This window comes from Bufo bufo, chromosome 2 (genome assembly GCF_905171765.1).
Source record: "Bufo bufo chromosome 2, aBufBuf1.1, whole genome shotgun sequence".
In the NCBI taxonomy this organism is placed as follows: domain Eukaryota; kingdom Metazoa; phylum Chordata; class Amphibia; order Anura; family Bufonidae; genus Bufo; species Bufo bufo.
Genome location: NC_053390.1, coordinates 204448609 through 204467611, shown reverse-complemented (window position 1 = coordinate 204467611; position 19003 = coordinate 204448609). Strand labels below are relative to the sequence as shown.

General features: G+C 44.9%; 1 protein-coding gene across 2 annotated transcripts in view; it reads left to right on the top strand.

Annotated features, from left to right (window-relative positions):
- WSCD2 (WSC domain containing 2) overlaps positions 1-19003 on the top strand; it is a 573456-nt gene that overhangs the window by 469670 nt on the left and 84783 nt on the right. For both annotated transcript variants that reach the window (XM_040416044.1, XM_040416045.1), the window contains 2 exons: positions 7527-7701; positions 18480-18644. In XM_040416044.1, the coding sequence (XP_040271978.1) occupies positions 7527-7701; positions 18480-18644 (340 nt within the window). The remainder of the gene's footprint in view (positions 1-7526; positions 7702-18479; positions 18645-19003) is intronic.

Here is a 19003-nt window from a genome sequence, read left to right as displayed (position 1 = left end):
CACATACACCTACCTCCTGGAGAGTGTTCTTGGTCTGGCCAACTTTTGTGAAGGGTGTTTTTCTTCACCAGGGAAATAATTCTTCGGTCATCCACCACAGTTGTTTTCCGTGGTCTTCCGGGTCTTTTGGTGTTACTGAGCTCACCGGTGCGTTCCTTCTTTTTAAGAATGTTCCAAACAGTTGTTTTGGCCATGGCTAATGTTTTTGCTATCTCTCTAATGGGTTTGTTTTGTTTTTTTAAGCCTAATGATGGCTTGCTTCACTGATAGTGACAGCTCTTTGGATCTCATCTTGAGAGTTGACAGCAATAGATTCCAAATGCAAATAGAACACTTGAAATTAACTCTGGACCTTTTATCTGCTCATTGTAATTGAGATAATGAGGGAATAACACACACCTGGCCGTCGAACAGCTGACAAGCCAATTGTCCCATTACTTTTGGTCCCTTAACAAGTGGGAGGCACATATGCAAACTGTTGTAATTCCTACACCATTCACCTGATTTGGATGTAAATACCCTCAAATTAAAGCTGACAGTCTGCAGTTAAAGCACATCTAGTTCGTGTCATTTAAAATCCATTGTGGTGGTGTATAGAGCCAAAAATGTTAGAATTGTGTTGATGTCCCAATATTTGTGGACCTGATCAGCTCAAACCAGTCAATATTCGGATACTTCCCGTATCCAGCCAATTACCCAGACTCTACAACGTTACCAAGTAGGCTAGTCATGAACCAGGGTGATCAAGTTGAGCTCATCCAAACCATCAGACTATAAAAAGCAAGAGAAAGTGAGTCTCTCATTAATGCCAAGGGGTGCCTGGGATTTAAACCGATGAATCCAGACACATTCTTTCTAAAGGATTTTCCGGTCCCAGTCACCACCCCTTGGAGAAGGTGGAATAGTCTCTAGGATTGAAAATTTCAGACACCTTGGGTCTCCACCATGGATCTCATTTACATGTGACGCGACCGGTGTAATGTTCTTTTTCACAACGTCATTAACATGTTCGCAAATTCTACGCCTAACTTCTCTAATTGTCTTTCCTATTTAGTCCATAGGGCATGGACACTGACAAATATATATAGCTCCTCTGCTCCTACAGTTATAAAAGTCTCTGATCTTAAAAACCTGTTTAGTTACTGAGCATGTGATAACTTTGGCTGTAGATACATATTCACACGCCTTACAGGATCCGCACCTGAACATACCAAAGGGTTTCCGGTCCAGCCACGTGCCTACTCCAATCGGTGGTGTATAGTGGCTTTGAACAAGACGATCTTTGAGGCTCCTCCCCCGTCTATAAGTGACACTGGGCTGTGTTGTCAGCACATCACTAAGGTCAGGGTCCATATGAAGAATGGGCCAGTATCTCTTAAGGATCAAAACAACCTGGGCTTTTGCTGAATCGAAGGTTGAAATAAGTCGCACAGGCTGTTGTCCATCCAGTGTCCTTGATCTAGGAACCAGGAGTTCCGTCCGATCCTTCTCCAAGGCATTCTTGAAGGCTCCCTTAAGGCATGTTTGAGGATACCCCGTCTCTAAATCTGGTCTGAAGTTTTCTCGCCTCACCATAAAATGCCTCTTTCTCTGAGCAATTCCTCCGAGTACAGAGGTACTGTCACTTAGGTTTGCCGCGTTTAAGTGGTGTGGGATGTTGACTCCCTGTCCTCGAACCTGGACTGACTGCCCTTAGCACACCCTGCTGCTAACATGCGATATAGAGGTACCCTATGATAAGACAGAAACTGTATCACGGGTTCACAATGTCACCCGTAATAAACAACAGCCCTTGGAAGATAAATAAAAAAGGTGCTGGGGTGTATAGTCTCACCTACAGCACCATATACAAGCCCCTAACAGGGCGCCAAGGTATCTAATATCTCCCTCGGCTTAGTAAACACAACCCCGACGTGTTTCCCCTATTCATAGGTTCATCAGGGGGTAGGTACATAACCAGTCATGGGTGAAAAACTGTCAAAAAACAATCAAATGAGATATACTCATGATACAAATGGAGGATCCGCAGCCAGATAGCGAGGATACTGGTGTGAACACAGGACCAAGGGGAACAACAGATAAGTCCCACCTGCAAATAGAAGGTTGCACATGTATCAGGGGGAGAGATCTTAGCGATAATTACCACTGATTACCCCTGGTACAGCACTTTTATAGCTCAAAGTATGAGGTCAGATAAACCAGAAACCCACAAGGATAAGGGGCCAACAGTCTAACAGTGTACTGGTGACATCTGAGGTATCCATATCAGAGGTGGACTCATCTGACACTGAGCCACCGTTTAGTGTATATGGGGGTAGAGGTCCCTCCTATACAAGAAGGCGTGGTAGACGATGGCAAAGAGGGGGGGGGGGTGGCAGGAGAGGCCAGGCAGGGGGAGCGGGCTACTCCATCAAACCTTCCGACAAAGGGTGTAATCTGGTCTTTCTTGACCATGAGATGTATCAGTGTATGTGTTTGGACCTCCTTAAAGATAGGTAGGGTTATAGAGTGATGTCATCTAATCCATCTTCCTCTTTCTCTGATGAACTCAAAACCATTCTAGATGGAGGCCTACGGGAGAAAGTTATTTCCTCGGCAGAATACGACTTCCTCCTTCCTGCACATCCCACTATAGCCACCTTTTATGGACTACCGAAGGTCCACAAAGATACCACACCCCTTAGAAGTCGACCAATTGTGTCTGGAGTTAATTCACTTACCCAAAATTACGGTATATACAGTACAGACCAAAAGTTTGGACACACCTTCTCATTCAAAGAGTTTTCTTTATTTTCATGACTATGAAAATTGTAGATTCACACTGAAGGCATCAAAACTATGAATTAACACATGTGGAATTATATTCATAACAACCAAGTGTGAAACAACTGAAAATATGTCATATTCTAGGTTCTTCAAAGTAGCCACCTTTTGCTTTGATTACTGCTTTGCACACTCTTGGCATTCTCTTGATGAGCTTCAAGAGGTAGTCCACTGAAATGGTTTTCACTTCACAGGTGTGCCCTGTCAGGTTTAATAAGAAGATAATGGCCAATAGGATAGAGAAGGCGCTCATAGGGTAAGTAAATTCAGCAAATCAGATTTCTAATGAAAGAAATGGTTTGCTCACCTATTGTGGTTGCATCAATTGGATGCAACTGCAATGGAGATCAAGTGTAGATAAATGACGGTTGGTGCAGCCTAGATTTGTCCGATCGCCTTGGGCAGGAGCCACCCTACCACTTGGGTAACGGTACGAAGAAGAGTACGCTGGACCTTAGGTAGAGCGTGTGGACCACAGAGGGCGCACAAAACAACCGGTCAAAGACAATATTTTGGTTTGAGCAGTATTCCATTTATTCGTAAAACAACGCGTTTCGGGGTGCTAGGGTCCCCTTTATCAAGTCTGAGCCGGAAAGCTGGAGGGATGTCACGGCTCGTCTGCAGAGGCACGTGTAGAACGCTGACCAGGTCGAATAAATGGAATACTGCTGAAACCAAAATATGCTAAGCATCTCTGGGAACTCCTTCAAGACTGTTTGAAGACCATTTCAGGGGACTACCTCTTGAAGCTCATCAAGAGAATGCCAAGAGTGTGCAAAGCAGTAATCAAAGCAAAAGGTGGCTACTTTGAAGAACCTAGAATATGACATATTTTCAGTTGTTTCACACTTGTTTGTTATGTATATAATTCCACATGTGTTAATTCATAGTTTTGGTGCCTTCATAGTCATGAAAATAAAGAAAACTCTTTGAATGAGAAGGTGTGTCCAAACTTTTGGTCTGTACTGTATATTGACCGAGTGCTGAGGCAGTTTGTTGTGTCCCTACCAGCCTACACGGGGGACACAATGGACTTCCTCAGCAAAATTGAAGCAATCAACGTGGACTCTGGCTGTCTTTTAGCTAGTGTGGACGTTGAGTCACTGTATAGCTCTATTCCGCACAATAAGGGCATACAAGCGGTGGAATATTTCCTTAAAACCAGGGATATACACTGCATAACCCATAATGACTTTGTTCTCAAACTCCTCGAGTTTACTCTGACCCACAATTTCTTTCTATGTAACTCACGCTTCTACCACCAGCTCAGGGGGACGGCGATGGGGAGCCTGTGTGCCCCCACGTACGCCAATCTCTTCCTGGGCTGGTGGGAGGACGTTTACGTGTTTCCAGACCAAACTACATAGTGGTCCGATAGGATCCTTTTTTAGACACGTTATATAGAAGATATTTTTGTGGTCTGGAATGGTGGGTCAGAGGGCTTTCGAAAGTTTGTTGCGGCTTTGAACAATAACGATATAGGCCTACGATTTACATTTGAACTTGATTTGCATACTATCCCTTTCTTGGATGTCCGTGTCACTAAGGAGGGAGAGAAATTAACAGCAGGCATATATAGGAAGGAGACCGTGACAAACTCGCTGCTACATTGGGAGAGTCATCATCCCACACCACTTAAACGCGGCATACCTAGGGGACAGTACATCTGTACTCAGAGGAATTGCTCAGAGAAAGAGGCATTTTATGGTGAGGCGAGGAAACTTCAGACCAGATTTAGAGACAGGGGGTATCCTCAATCAATCCTTAATGGAGCCTTCAAGAATGCCTTGGAGAAGGATCAGACGGAACTCCTTGTTCCTAGATCAAGGAAACTGGATGGACAACAGCTTCTGCTGTGCAACTTATTTCAACCTTCGATTCAGCAAACGCCCAGGTTGTTTAGATCCTTAAGAGATACTGGCCCATTCTTCATATGGACTCTGACCTTAGTGATGTGCTGACAACACAGCCCAGTGTCACTTATAGACGGGGAGGAGCCTCAAAGATCGTCTTGTTTACAGCCACTATACACCACCGATTGGAGTAGACACGTGTCTGGACCGGAAACCCTTTGGTATGTTCAGGTGCGGATTCTGTTAGGCATGTGAATATGTATCTACAGCCAAAGTTATCACATGCTCGGTAACTAAACAGGTTTTTAAGATCAGAGACTTTTATAACTGTAGGAGCAGAGGAGCTATATATATTTGTCAGTGTCCATGCCCTATGGACTACATAGGAAAGACAATTAGAGAAGTTAGGCAGAGAATTTGCGAACATGTTAATGACGTTGTGAAAAAGAACATTACACTGTTCGCGTCACATGTAAATGAGATCCATGGTGGAGTCCCAAGGTGCTGTTTGGTTATTTTGACAGGATGCCCATTAATCTGAATGTTTTGGGACATCATAGCGCAGTGTGCGTTGTTTTTCATTGCTGCGGTGTAGTTATTTACCTGTACCCAAGTCTTGCGTTCCAATGACCGTGTGTGACGCATTGTGAGGCGTCATGGACCGGAAGTGACGTTTCCGTTGTCTTAGCGATGAGAACAACAACAGTTAAGAGTACTGTGTTCCACAGACCGGATATGACGAGCATTTGTGTTCCATGGACCGGAAGTGACGCACTAGGGGACACCACATGACCGGAAGTGACTCTTCCGGCGTCCCAGCGCGCAAATTGAACACCTGAACATGGGGATATTTATAGAGATCAAGTAGACACTACATTGTGTGACGATCTCGGGGAGCAGGATTGCACTAGAACGCGAGGCACTGTGAGTACTGGACCTTTACTTGGTGTAGCAAGGTGTATCTCATGTCGACATTGGAGTGATTCATTATTCCTTTACAGCTTTGGGCAGACTGTTGGCCCCTTATCCTTGTGGGTTTCTGGTTTATATGACCTCATGCTTTGAGCTAAGTAAGTGCTGTAACGGGGGTAATCAGTGGTAATTATCTCTAAGATCTCTCCCCCTGATACATGTGTACCTTCTATTCACAGGTTGGACTTATCTGTTGTTCCCCTTGGTCCTGTGTTTACACCAGTATCCTCACTATCTGGCTGCGGATCCTCCGTTTGTATCATGAGTATATCTCATTTGATTGCTTTTTTACAGTTTTTCACCCATGACTGGTTATGTACCTACCCCCTGACGAACCTATGAATAGGGGAAACACGTCGGGGTTGTGTTTACTAAGCCGAGGGAGATATTAGATACCTTGGCGCCCTGTTAGGGGCTTGTATATGGTGCTGTAGGTGAGACTATACACCCCAGCACCTTTTTTATTTATCTACATGGGCTGTTGTTTATTACGGGTGACATTGTGAACCCGTGATACGGTTTCTGTCTTATCATAGGGTACCTCTATATCACATGTTAGCAGCAGGGTGTGCTAAGGGCAGTCAGTCCAGGTTCGAGGACATGGAGTCCCCACCATCAGGGGACATCCCTGGGCTGAGATCTAACTTAGGGAGAGTGCAGGGACAGGTGAGACTTCTGACACTCCCCAATTTTTCCCCTTGTTACGCTCATCTGCATGACCGTCTCAACGGCTGGTGAACCACTGTGGTGGGTTCGTCATATCAATTGTTTATGAATAAAAGTTACGTTTTATAGGGGTCTATTTTGCTGGAACACTTTAGATTAGCTGGATTTCTGAATTTCAATAGGACTTCATTCATTTCAATAGGATTTCTGAGCAGCCACTCGGCTACTTTCGGCACTCTCACAGGAATGAATGGAGGGTAGCTGCGAATGCGCAATGTGCCCTCAAGCACTTTGTCGGCTACATTCTAAGCACAAGTGCAGATCCTAGAGGTGGTCCTAGCGATATGCCCTAATTGCTGAAAACCTTTAATTATTCGGCTGTTAAGAGCTCATCATATTTTGTAGTGCGCTATGCAAAATGTGCCAACCTGCCACTCTCCCCTGTTAGACTACTTTCCCATTGCTGGCATGTTTGGTCCGATGGGCTGTTCTGGTGTAAATGTTGGCTGTCAGCCACATAGAAACCACTGCGGCATTTGCCGAGATGAAAGTCGGCAAAGGGGGCGTATCACTATCAGATCCCATTATAGTCAATGGGGATCCGGCAGTGAACTGTAGTATCCGGCAATGCTGGATCCGGTGATATTTTCACCGGAGATGCTAAAGTAGCCTTACTGATCCTAGAGGGGACAGATAAAGTCTGTTTACTCTAACACAAACACTGTATCACTAATTACGTAGCAAGCTAAAATAATTAGAGTGTACTCATCTGTACTTATACTATGTATTTGTACACTCCATGGTAAAATCCATTTCAGATCCCAATTGTGCTGCCCCCTCCATGCCACATATCTGCCAGCATACCAGGAATGCTGGGAAAACCTTGTCCAAGAAATAAATGAAATCATGTGGCTATTAATCGGGTTTTGGGGTGCTATAAATTAACAAAAGAAATTGACAATATAAGAGCATTCTTGCTTTTGTGTAGACTTGTCAAATTTTTACTAGGTACCCTAACTGCTACTGGCTCTTATTAACCCTGTAATGCTAATACCTCTTTTTAATAAATTAAAATAAAGATACAAAGTGTAAATTAGTTAATAAATGTTTAAAAAGAAAATGTGAAAGATTGAGTGACATCAGTGGAAATATATGACATTCTGCCTTCTTCTTCCATTACACTAAGTTACTGTTCTCATTGACTTCCCACAGGAATATCCATTGGCAGCACTTGCAGGAACAGTCTGTCACTGTGCTTTTCCCACAACTTATTTCACACTTCACGAGCGGGAAGATGAGCAGCTGTGTGCTCAGAAATGTATCGGAGAGGAATTTGAGAGTTGTGGCACACCGGATTACTTCGTAGTGTATCAAACACAAGTACAAGGTAGGACTACGTTCCTGTAAATCTCTCTAAATGTAATGGATCGTTTTGGTCCCTGGAGTACTTATGTCTTGCACATTGGCTATGTCATATTTTCATAACCCTTTCAAGAAAATATTGTGTGGCTGCCTGAAGTAATTGCAGGGCATTAAGACAAGTGAATGCTACATCTAACACCTAGTTTGATTTCAGACATAAATACCAAATATGTAAAGTTTATGAATGATTTTTCAAATAGTAAATAATATTGAAGGTTAGCTTGCACCTTACATAGACAAAAATATAGATGTATGTCAATCAAACCAAATAAGTACATACATTAGTTGATATTTTAGGTTAACCAATGGAATATGAATTAAAGGACCAGTTTGGGGTAAGACTGATGCATTTTTATCATGCCTAGTCTGGGGTCTAAAGAAGTGGTACTCGACACAGGGATTCCCTTTTAGATGTTTTTGAATCCTTGTGTTGTGTACATTCTAGGCCCTGCACTAGGTATCAACACATAGTGAGGGGGGGGGGGTGTATTTGAGGATAATTTTTAGACTGGAGTTGCTTTGCACTTCTGCACCAAATTTTTGAAAATGGCATACAGTAATAATAAATTTGCAACGTGGTTGTGCCTGTTTCAGTAAAAGGTTGCCTGGGGAATGCCGGACATGGATTTGCAACTTTTTAAATATGTCACAAATGTTATCTACTCTGAAATTCTGGCCAAATTTTCACTTCAAATAAGTAGGTGGCACTGGAAGACACAGTGTTCAAAAAGTAGCAAATTCTCCAAAAAGTCGGAAAGCCCTTACTTGCAATCTTTTTAAGCCAACATTTTGGGGTGCAGGACTTGATAAATCCCCCTAGGAGGGCCATAGGCAAAAAAATAGGTGGAAGTCACTTTAAATTATTATTTAAAACTTCCATGGCTTGCTGCCTCTGTGAAATATGGACAATATTGGTAGGTAAAACAAAGAAAGATGAAGTGGCTAATGAAAGTAGCTTAAAAAGGAAAACCTGAAAGACCACATTACACTACCTTTGTTCCTCTAGTTCCCCTTTTACTGTAGCCACTTTGCTTTTTTCCAAGAGTTCCTCCCTCCCTGCACTATTTTCGCCAATATTTTTTTCCTTCGATTTTCCAAAATAGGCTATTTCATGGTAATTATGTCCACTGGGTGTGAACTTTCCATGCTTCAACCCTTTCCAAGAAAATACTGTAGGACAATAGTTATATAGTTAAGGCTACTTTCACATTTGCATTTTTTATTCAGGTTTTGAGATCCGGCAGAGGATTTCAAAACCTGAATAAAACAAATCTGTTTCATTTAATACAACACTATGCATCTGTTCCATTTGTATGCAGCTGTATTAATTCAAAATGGAACAAACCATATAAAAAAAAACGGATCCAGTTTGTTCCGTTTCGCAGACCAAACCCAAAATCGCAGCTTGCTGTGGTTTTGTGCCCGGTCACAACATGCAGCAAAATGGAACTGATACAAGCTGATGCATCCTGATCAGTTTTGTCCCCATTGACAATGAATGGGGAAAAAAACGAAACCATTCTGGCCTGCTTTTGAGATCCTCTGCCGGACCTCAACACTGGAAAGCCAAAATGCTGATGTGAAAGTAGCCTAATACAGTTGAAATAAGAAATAAGTCCATCAAGTTCAACCAAGGGAGAGTTGTGGATGTTAATTTTAGAAAAAAGGGAGTGAGACCCAAATTTGCACACATTTTCGGAGATGCCATAGATTGCTGGCTTCATTTGCACCAGAAAACTGGCGTAAATGAAGAGAAATTTGTCCCTACTTTCAGAAAATTGGCGAGGCAGCATAGTTTTTAACACCCCTTTTGAGGTGCATGGGTGATGATAAATCTCCCCCTGGTGTCTTAGAGATATCGCTGGATCTTGTTACTCAAGCTGCTCTGTCACACTTCTCTGTCTTTGTGCAGTATCAGAGCAGCGAAAGTTCATATACAGTGAACAATGGACGGCTAGGGCCACCTAGTAGATAAAAGTAGCATACCAATAGTCTAATTTGCATATTGGGTGCCAGATAGTGTTAAGTTCACAAAGTCGATCCACATTTCAGGGAAAATTTGATTCGCCTCAAAGCTGAATTTCCTCATGATTTATGGTAACTAATCAATTTTTCCCTCAAATAACAGTAAAAAAAAAATCATACTTACCTCATCCATTTGCACGCCAAGAGTCTGCCATGGCCATCTTAATTGAAGATGCCGAGCTAAATCTCCTGCGCAGTGATGTATGACGTCACCATGCCGTCCAGCGTGATGACGTCATTACGCACCGCGCGAGATTTCACGATGGATCTTCAATCAAGATGGCTATGGCAGACTTTTCATGAGCAAATGGATAAAGTGAGTATTTTTAATAATTTTTTTAAACAGATTAACTACTGACAGCCCTCAATGGTCATCTCAGACGCGGCATCTGAGAGGTTCAATGACGGGTGGGGTCACCATCGCCGCTCCTCCTCATTGCATCCGCTACTCACAGAGAAATTAGCTTTGTGACAAAGTAATTCACCACAAAGCAAATTTCTTTGTGAAATTCAGCAAAGCAGCCGAATCGAATGCAGGAATAGAGGGGAAAAGGGGCAACTCTTGAAAAAAAAAAGGGGTAACAGAGGAACAAAGGTCATATGATATCATGCATTTTGTAGGGTGCGGTCTGGTTCTCTTTAATAATAGCAGAAATCATAATACTAAAATAAATAATCATCTAAACACTACTTGCAGGTCAACCTGTTTTTGCTGATTATACATAACTGCTGACAGGCAATGTGTGCACATAAACTAGCTCTTACATTGATAGCTCAAAGCATTGCTAGGCCTATGATGCACTTTGGTGGCTGGATAAAGAATACATTTAACATGTAATGAACCAAAACAACTATAGAGTGCTGTTTTCCATTGCACTTCAGTATGACAGTAATTTGGTGGTGGGACGGGTAAGAAGACAGGCACCAGTAAAAACAGTGGATTGAGCGCTGATATGTCCTGGAGCTGATAAATAATTGCAAATAATAATAAAAGGAATGATATAGAAATAGTATAGGGTATAGTGCTAACTACTCCCTAGTAGAGTTGAGCGAACACCTGGATGTTCGGGATCGAGAAGTTCGGCCGAACTTCCCATAAATGTTCGGGTTCGGGATCCGAACCCGAACCGAACTTCGTCCCGAACCCGAACCCCATTGAAGTCAATGGGGACCCGAACTTTTGGGCACTAAAAAGGCTGTAAAACAGCCCAGGAAAGAGCTAGAGGGCTGCAAAAGGCAGCAACATGTAGGTAAATACACTGCAAACAAATGTGGATAGGGAAATGAATTAAAATTAAAATTAAAAAAATAAAAATGAACCAATATCAATTGGACAGAGGTCCCATAGCAGAGAATCTGGCTTCACGTCAGCAGATAATCAGTCTCTTCATGCCATAGCAAAGAATCTGGCTTCATGTCAGCAGAGAATCAGTCTCTTCATGCCATAGCAGAGAATCTGGCTTCATGTCAGCGCAGAATCAGTCTTCATGTCATAGCAGAGAATCAGGCTTCACGTCACCCACCACTGGAACAGGCCACTGTCACACATTTAGGCCCCGGCACCCAGACAGAGGAGAGCGGTTCCGTAACAGAGAATCTGGCCTTATGTCAGCGCAGAATCTGTCTTCATGTCATAGCAGAGAATCAGGCTTCACGTCACCCACCACTGGAACAGGCCACTGTCACACATTTAGGCCCCGGCACCCAGACAGAGGAGAGCGGTCCCGTAACAGAGAATCTGGCCTTATGTCAGCGCAGAATCTGTCTTCATGTCATAGCAGAGAATCAGGCTTCACGTCAGCCACCACTGGAACAGGCCACTGTCACACATTTAGGCCCAGGCACCCAGGCAGAGGAGAGCAGTCCCGTAACAGAGAATCTGGCCTTATGTCAGCGCAGAATCTGTATTCATGTCATAGCAGAGAATCAGGCTTCACGTCACCCACCACTGGAACAGGCCACTGTCACACATTTAGGCCCCGGCACCCAGACAGAGGAGAGGTTCATTCAACTTTGGGTTGCCCCGCAATATAATGGTAAAATGAAATTAAAAATAGTATTGAATGAGGAAGTGCCCTGGAGTAGAATAATATATTGTTAAGGGGAGGTAGTTAATATCTAATCTGCACAAGGGATGGACAGGTCCTGTGGGATCCATGCCTGGTTCATTTTTTTGAACGTCAGCTTGTCCACATTGGCTGTAGACAGGTGGCTGCGTTTGTCTGCAATGACGCCCCCTGCCGTGCTGAATACACGTTCAGACAAAACGCTGGCCGCCGGGCAGGCCAGCACCTCCAAGGCATAAAAGGCTAGCTCTGGCCACGTGGACAATTTGGAGACCCAGAAGTTGAATGGGGCCGAACCATCAGTCAGTACGTGGAGGGGTGTGCACAGGTACTGTTCCACCATGTTAGTGAAATGTTGCCTCCTGCTAACACGTTCCGTATCAGGTGGTGGTGCACTTAGCTGTGGCGTGTTGACAAAACTTTTCCACATCTCTGCCATGCTAACCCTGCCCTCAGAGGAGCTGGGCGTGACACAGCTGCGTTGGCGACCTCTTGCTCCTCCTCTGCCTTCACCTTGGGCTTCCACTGGCTCCCCTGTGACATTTGGGAATGCTCTCAGTAGCGCGTCTACCAACGTGCGCTTGTACTCGCGCATCTTCCTATCACGCTCCAGTGTAGGAAGTAAGGTGGGCACATTGTCTTTGTACCGGGGATCCAGCAGGGTGGCAACCCAGTAGTCCGCACACGTTAAAATTTGGGCAACTCTGCTGTCGTTGCGCAGGCACTGCAGCATGTAGTCTCTCATGTGTGCCAGGCTGCCCAGAGGTAAGGACAAGCTGTCCTCTGTGGGAGGCGTATCGTCATCGTCCTGTGTTTCCCCCCAGCCACGCACCAGTGATGGGCCCGAGCTGCTTTGGGTGCCACCCCGCTGTGAACATGCTTCATCCTCATCCTCCTCCACCTCCTCCTCATCCTCGTCCTCCTTGTCCTCCAGTAGTGGGCCCTGTCTGGCCACATTTGTACCTGGCCTCTGGTGTTGCAAAAAACCTCCCTCTGAGTCACTTCGAAGAGACTGGCCTGAAAGTGCTAAAAATGACCCCTCTTCCTCCTCTTCCTCCTGGGCCACCTCCTCTTCCATCATCGCCCTAAGTGTTTTCTCAAGGAGACATAGAAGTGGTATTGTAACGCTGATAACGGCGTCATCGCCACTGGCCATGTTGGTGGAGTACTCGAAACAGCGCAACAGGGCACACAGGTCTCGCATGGAGGCCCAGTCATTGGTGGTGAAGTGGGTCTGATCCGCAGTGCGACTGACCCGTGCGTGCTGCAGCTGAAACTCCACTATGGCTTGCTGCTGCTCGCACAGTCTGTCCAGCATATGCAAGGTGGAGTTCCACCTGGTGGGCACATCGCATATGAGGCGGTGAGCGGGAAGGCCGAAGTTACGCTGTAGCGCAGACAGGCGAGCAGCGGCAGGGTGTGAATGCCGGAAGCGCGAACAGACGGCCCGCACTTTATGCAGCAGCTCTGACATGTCGGGGTAGTTGCGAATGAACTTCTGCACCACCAAATTCAGCACATGCGCCAGGCAAGGGATGTGCGTCAAACCGGCTAGTCCCAGAGCTGCAACGAGATTTCGCCCATTATCGCACACCACCAGGCCGGGCTTGAGGCTCACCGGCAGCAACCACTCGTCGGTCTGTTGTTCTATACCCCGCCACAACTCCTGTGCGGTGTGGGGCCTGTCCCCCAAACATATGAGTTTCAGAATGGCCTGCTGACGTTTACCCCATGCTGTGCTGAAGTTGGTGGTGAAGGTGTGTGGCTGACTGGATGAGCATGTGGAAGAAGAGGAGGAGGAAGCTGAGTAAGAGGAGGAGGAGACAGGAGGCAAAGAATGTTGCCCTGCGATCCTTGGTGGCGGAATGACGTGCGCCAAATAGCTCTCCGCCTGGGGACCAGCCGCCACTACATTTACCCAGTGTGCAGTTAGGGAGATATAGCGTCCCTGGCCGTGCTTACTGGTCCACGTATCTGTGGTTAGGTGGACCTTGCCACAGATAGCGTTGCACAGTGCACACTTGATTTTATCGGACACTTGTTTCTGCAGGGAAGGCACGGCTCTCTTGGAGAAGTAGTGGCGGCTGGGAACAACATACTGTGGGACAGCAAGTGACATGAGCTGTTTGAAGCTGTGTGTGTCCACCAGCCTAAATGACAGCATTTCATAGGCAAGTAGTTTAGAAATGCTGGCATTCAGGGCCAGGGATCGAGGGTGGCTAGGTGAGAATTTACACTTTCTCTCAAATGTTTGTGAGATGGAGAGCTGAACGCTGCCGTGTGACATGGTTGAGATGCTTGGTGACGCAGGTGGTGGTGTTGGTGGTACATCCCATGTTTGCTGGGCGGCAGGTGCCAACGTTCCTCCAGAGGCGGAGGAAGAGGCCGAGGCGGCGGCAGCAGCACAGAAGAGGCCGAGGCGGCAGCAGCAGAAGAGGTAGCAGGGGGAGCCTGAGTGACTTCCTTGTTTTTAAGGTGTTTACTACACTGCAGTTCATGCTTTGCATGCAGGTGCCTGGTCATGCAGGTTGTGCTAAGGTTCAGAACGTTAATGCCTCGCTTCAGGCTCTGATGGCACAGCGTGCAAACCACTCGGGTCTTGTCGTCAGCACATTGTTTGAAGAAGTGCCATGCCAGGGAACTCCTTGAAGCTGCCTTTGGGGTGCTCGGTCCCAGATGGCGGCGGTCAGTAGCAGGCGGAGTCTCTTGGCGGCGGGTGTTCTGATTTTGCCCACTGCTCCCTCTTTTGCTACGCTGTTGGCTCGGTCTCACCACTGCCTCTTCCTCCGAACTGTGAAAGTCAGTGGCACGAACTTCATTCCATGTGGGGTCTAGGACCTCATCGTCCCCTGCATCGTCTTCCACCCAGTCTTGATCCCTGACCTCCTGTTCAGTCTGCACACTGGAGAAAGACGCAGCAGTTGGCACCTGTGTTTCGTCATCATCAGAGACGTGCTGAGGTGGTATTCCCATGTCCTCATCATCAGGAAAAATAAGTGGTTGTGCGTTAGTGCATTCTATCTCTTCCACCCCTGGGGAAGGGCTAGGTGGATGCCCTTGGGAAACCCTGGCAGCAGAGTCTTCAAACAGCATAAGAGACTGCTGCATAACTTGAGGCTCAGACAGTTTCCCTGATATGCATGGGGGTGATGTGACAGACCGATGGGCTTGGTTTTCATGCGCCATCTGTGCGCTTTCTGCAGAAGACTGGGTGGGAGATAATGTGAACGTGCTGGATCCACTGTCGGGCACCCAATTGACTAATGCCTGTACCTGCTCAGGCCTTACCATCCTTAGAACGGCATTGGGCCCCACCAAATATCGCTGTAAATTCTGCTGGCTACTGGGACCTGAGGTAGTTGGTTCACTAGGACGTGTGGCTGTGGCAGAACGGCCACGTCCTCTCCCAGCACCAGAGGGTCCACTAACACCACCACGACCATGTCCACGTCCGCGTCCACGTCCCTTATTAGATGTTTTCCTCATTGTTCCCGTTCACCACAATTTTGAGAATGGCAAATTTGGGAATGCTTTTTCAAGCCAGAAGAAAAAGTCTGCTTTTACGGTCACTACAAATAACTTGACCAGCTAAAACTGTGCAGATTTGGTTGAATAGAGATGTGAGACCTGTTTTTTTTTGCGCTGTGTGACAGTTATAGGTTTAATCACAGAATGACACTTCTATCAGCACGCTAGCGTGTGTCTTAGGTTTTTCTGAATGACACTATCAATACCTTCAATGTAAGATTTTCTTTTTGGGATAGATTTCAAGTAGGCCTCAAATACCACAAACTAGTTATTTTGAGAATGGCAAATTTGGGAATGCTTTTTCAACCCAGAACAAAAAGTCTGCTTTTACGGTCACTACAAATAACTTGACCAGCTAAAACTGTGCAGATTTGGTTGAATAGAGATGTGAGACCTGTTTTTTTTTGCGCTATGTGACAGTTATAGGTTTAATCACAGAATGACACTTCTATCAGCACGCTAGCGTGTGTCTTAGGTTTTTCTAAATGACACTATCAATACCTTCAATGTAAGATTTTCTTTTTGGGATAGATTTCAAGTAGGCCTCAAATACCACAAACTAGTTATTTTGAGAATGGCAAATTTGGGAATGCTTTTTCAACCCAGAACAAAAAGTCTGCTTTTACGGTCACTACAAATAACTTGACCAGCTAAAACTGTGCAGATTTGGTTGAATAGAGATGTGAGACCTGTTTTTTTTTGCGCTGTGTGACAGTTATAGGTTTAATCACAGAATGACACTTCTATCAGCACGCTAGCGTGTGTCTTAGGTTTTTCTGAATGACACTATCAATACCTTCAATGTAAGATTTTCTTTTTGGGATAGATTTCAAGTAGGCCTCAAATACCACAAACTAGTTATTTTCAGAATGGCAAATTTGGGAATGCTTTTTCAACCCAGAACAAAAAGTCTGCTTTTACGGTCACTACAAATAACTTGACCAGCTAAAACTGTGCAGATTTGGTTGAATAGAGATGTGAGACCTGTTTTTTTTTGCGCTGTGTGACAGTTATAGGTTTAATCACAGAATGACACTTCTATCAGCACGCTAGCGTGTGTCTTAGGTTTTTCTGAATGACACTATCAATACCTTCAATGTAAGATTTTCTTTTTGGGATAGATTTCAAGTAGGCCTCAAATACCACAAACTAGTTATTTTCAGAATGGGAAATTTGGGAATGCTTTTTCAACCCAGAACAAAAAGTCTGCTTTTACGGTCACTACAAATAACTTGACCAGCTAAAACTGTGCAGATTTGGTTGAATAGAGATGTGAGACCTGTTTTTTTTTGCGCTGTGTGACAGTTATAGGTTTAATCACAGAATGACACTTCTATCAGCACGCTAGCGTGTGTCTTAGGTTTTTCTGAATGACACTATCAATACCTTCAATGTAAGATTTTCTTTTTGGGATAGATTTCAAGTAGGCCTCAAATACCACAAACTAGTTATTTTCAGAATGGCAAATTTGGGAATGCTTTTTCAACCCAGAACAAAAAGTCTGCTTTTACGGTCACTACAAATAACTTGACCAGCTAAAACTGTGCAGATTTGGTTGAATAGAAATGTCAGGTCTATTTTTTAGGCGCTGGGTGACAGGCTCAACTTGCCCCTGATGTAATATATGGCCAAAAAATAACCACACTGTTGATGGTTAAATGCACTTGGGTGACACAGGCTCAGCCTGCAGCTGATGTAGTATATGGCCAAAAAATAATCAGACTGTTGATGGTTAAATGCACTTCGGTGACACAGGCTCAGCCTGCAGCTGATGTAGGATATAGCACAAAATAACCACACTATCGATGGTTAAATACACTTGGTGATAGCTCGTGCTGGCGCACCACAAGTCACAAAATGGCCGCCGATCACCCCAGAAAAAAAGTGATCTAAAAGCGCTCTGGGCACCCTCAAAAAAGTGAGCAAGTCAATAATAGCACTTCAATGATCCACAGCTGCAGATCGATCACAGAATGAAGTCTTTTGGAGGAGTTAATCTGCCTAATCTCGCCCTAACGTCGCAGCTGCAACCTCTCCCTATACTGATCATAGCAGAGTGACGTGCGGCGCTACGTGACTCCAGCTTAAATAGAGGCTGGGTCACATGGTGCACTGGCCAATCACAGCCATGCCAATAGTAGGCATGGCTGTGATGGCCTCTTGGGCCAAGTAGTATGACGCTTGTTGATTGGCTGCTTTGCAGCCTTTCAAAAAGCGCCAAGAAAGCGCCGAACACCGAACCCGAACCCGGACTTTTACGAAAATGTTCGGGTTCGGGTCCGTGTCACGGACACCCCAAAATTCGGTACGAACCCGAACTATACAGTTCGGGTTCGCTCATCCCTACTCCCTAGCTATTGGGATATTGCATGTTGAGAGTTAAAGATCAAGAGAAGTGAGACACATGTGCCTAAGATATGCCTCCTTTAGGGTACTTTCACACTAGCGGTACTTTCTGTTTAATGGTATTGAGTTCCGTCGCAGGAGCTCAATACCGGAAAAAAACTGATTAGTTTTATCCTAATGCATTCTGAATAGAGAGCATTCCGTTCAGGATGCATCAGTTCAGTCCCTCTTACGTTTTTTGGATGGAGAAAATACTGCAGCATGCTGCAGTTTTCTCTCCGGTCAAAAATACTGATCACTTGCCGGAATGCCGGATGCAGCTTTAATTTAAATTGAAGTGTATTAGTGCTGGATCCGGCATTAAGTGTTTTGGCAAAACGGATCCGGCTTTCCGATCGACGCATGCGCAGACCTTTAATAATTAAAAAAAAATGAATACCGGATCCGTTTTTCCGTCTGACAAATGCCATCAGTTTGCGTCCGGATTGCCGGATCTGGCAGGCAGTTCCGGCGACCAAACTGCCTACCGGGATCCTCTGCCGCAAGTGTGAAAGTACCGTCAGTTTGCATTTACACAGTATCTATTCACATAAAGTATTACTTGACTTATTTCTCTGGTAATCAAATCTATGTGTTATAACTGATAACTGTGGATGCTACTTCATACACCCTATCTGTGAAATGAAGTTTACAAAAATTGATGCTGCTATAGTACAATATCTGTTTAAAAGATCTAATCAGCTGGATTATATTGACATTAATCATATATTTTTTTTAGATAACCGGTGTATGGACAGGAGATTTTTACCAAATCGTGCTAAACAACTTATTGCCTTGGCAAGCTTTCCTGGTGCAGGAAATACCTGGGCCCGACATCTAATAGAACTGGCTACAGGCTTCTATACTGGAAGCTATTACTTTGATGGATCACTGTATAATAAAGGTGGGTTGAGGCATAAAGTGTAAGTACCTAAACAGATTGTAAGACTCTGATGGCAGCGTCCGCTTTTCCAGCTGTGCTGTTAAGTGCTGGTGCTCAGGAAAGGTCAGCAGCTGCGCACTGTAAAGCTACCCAGACAACGAGCGAAGCGTCAGCAGTCTGTTCACATAAACGTCATTTACAAGATCTTTAGCGGAGAGAAAATAATCGACTACTGTACTTGTTGTGAAAAGAAACATAATAGGCACATTTCTGCATATGCGCTGGAGAAAAACTGGCAAGGATAAAATTATACTTGGTGCCATACACAAATATTCATAGTAATATGGTGGGTGGGGCAAATCCATCAATAGCAATATAGA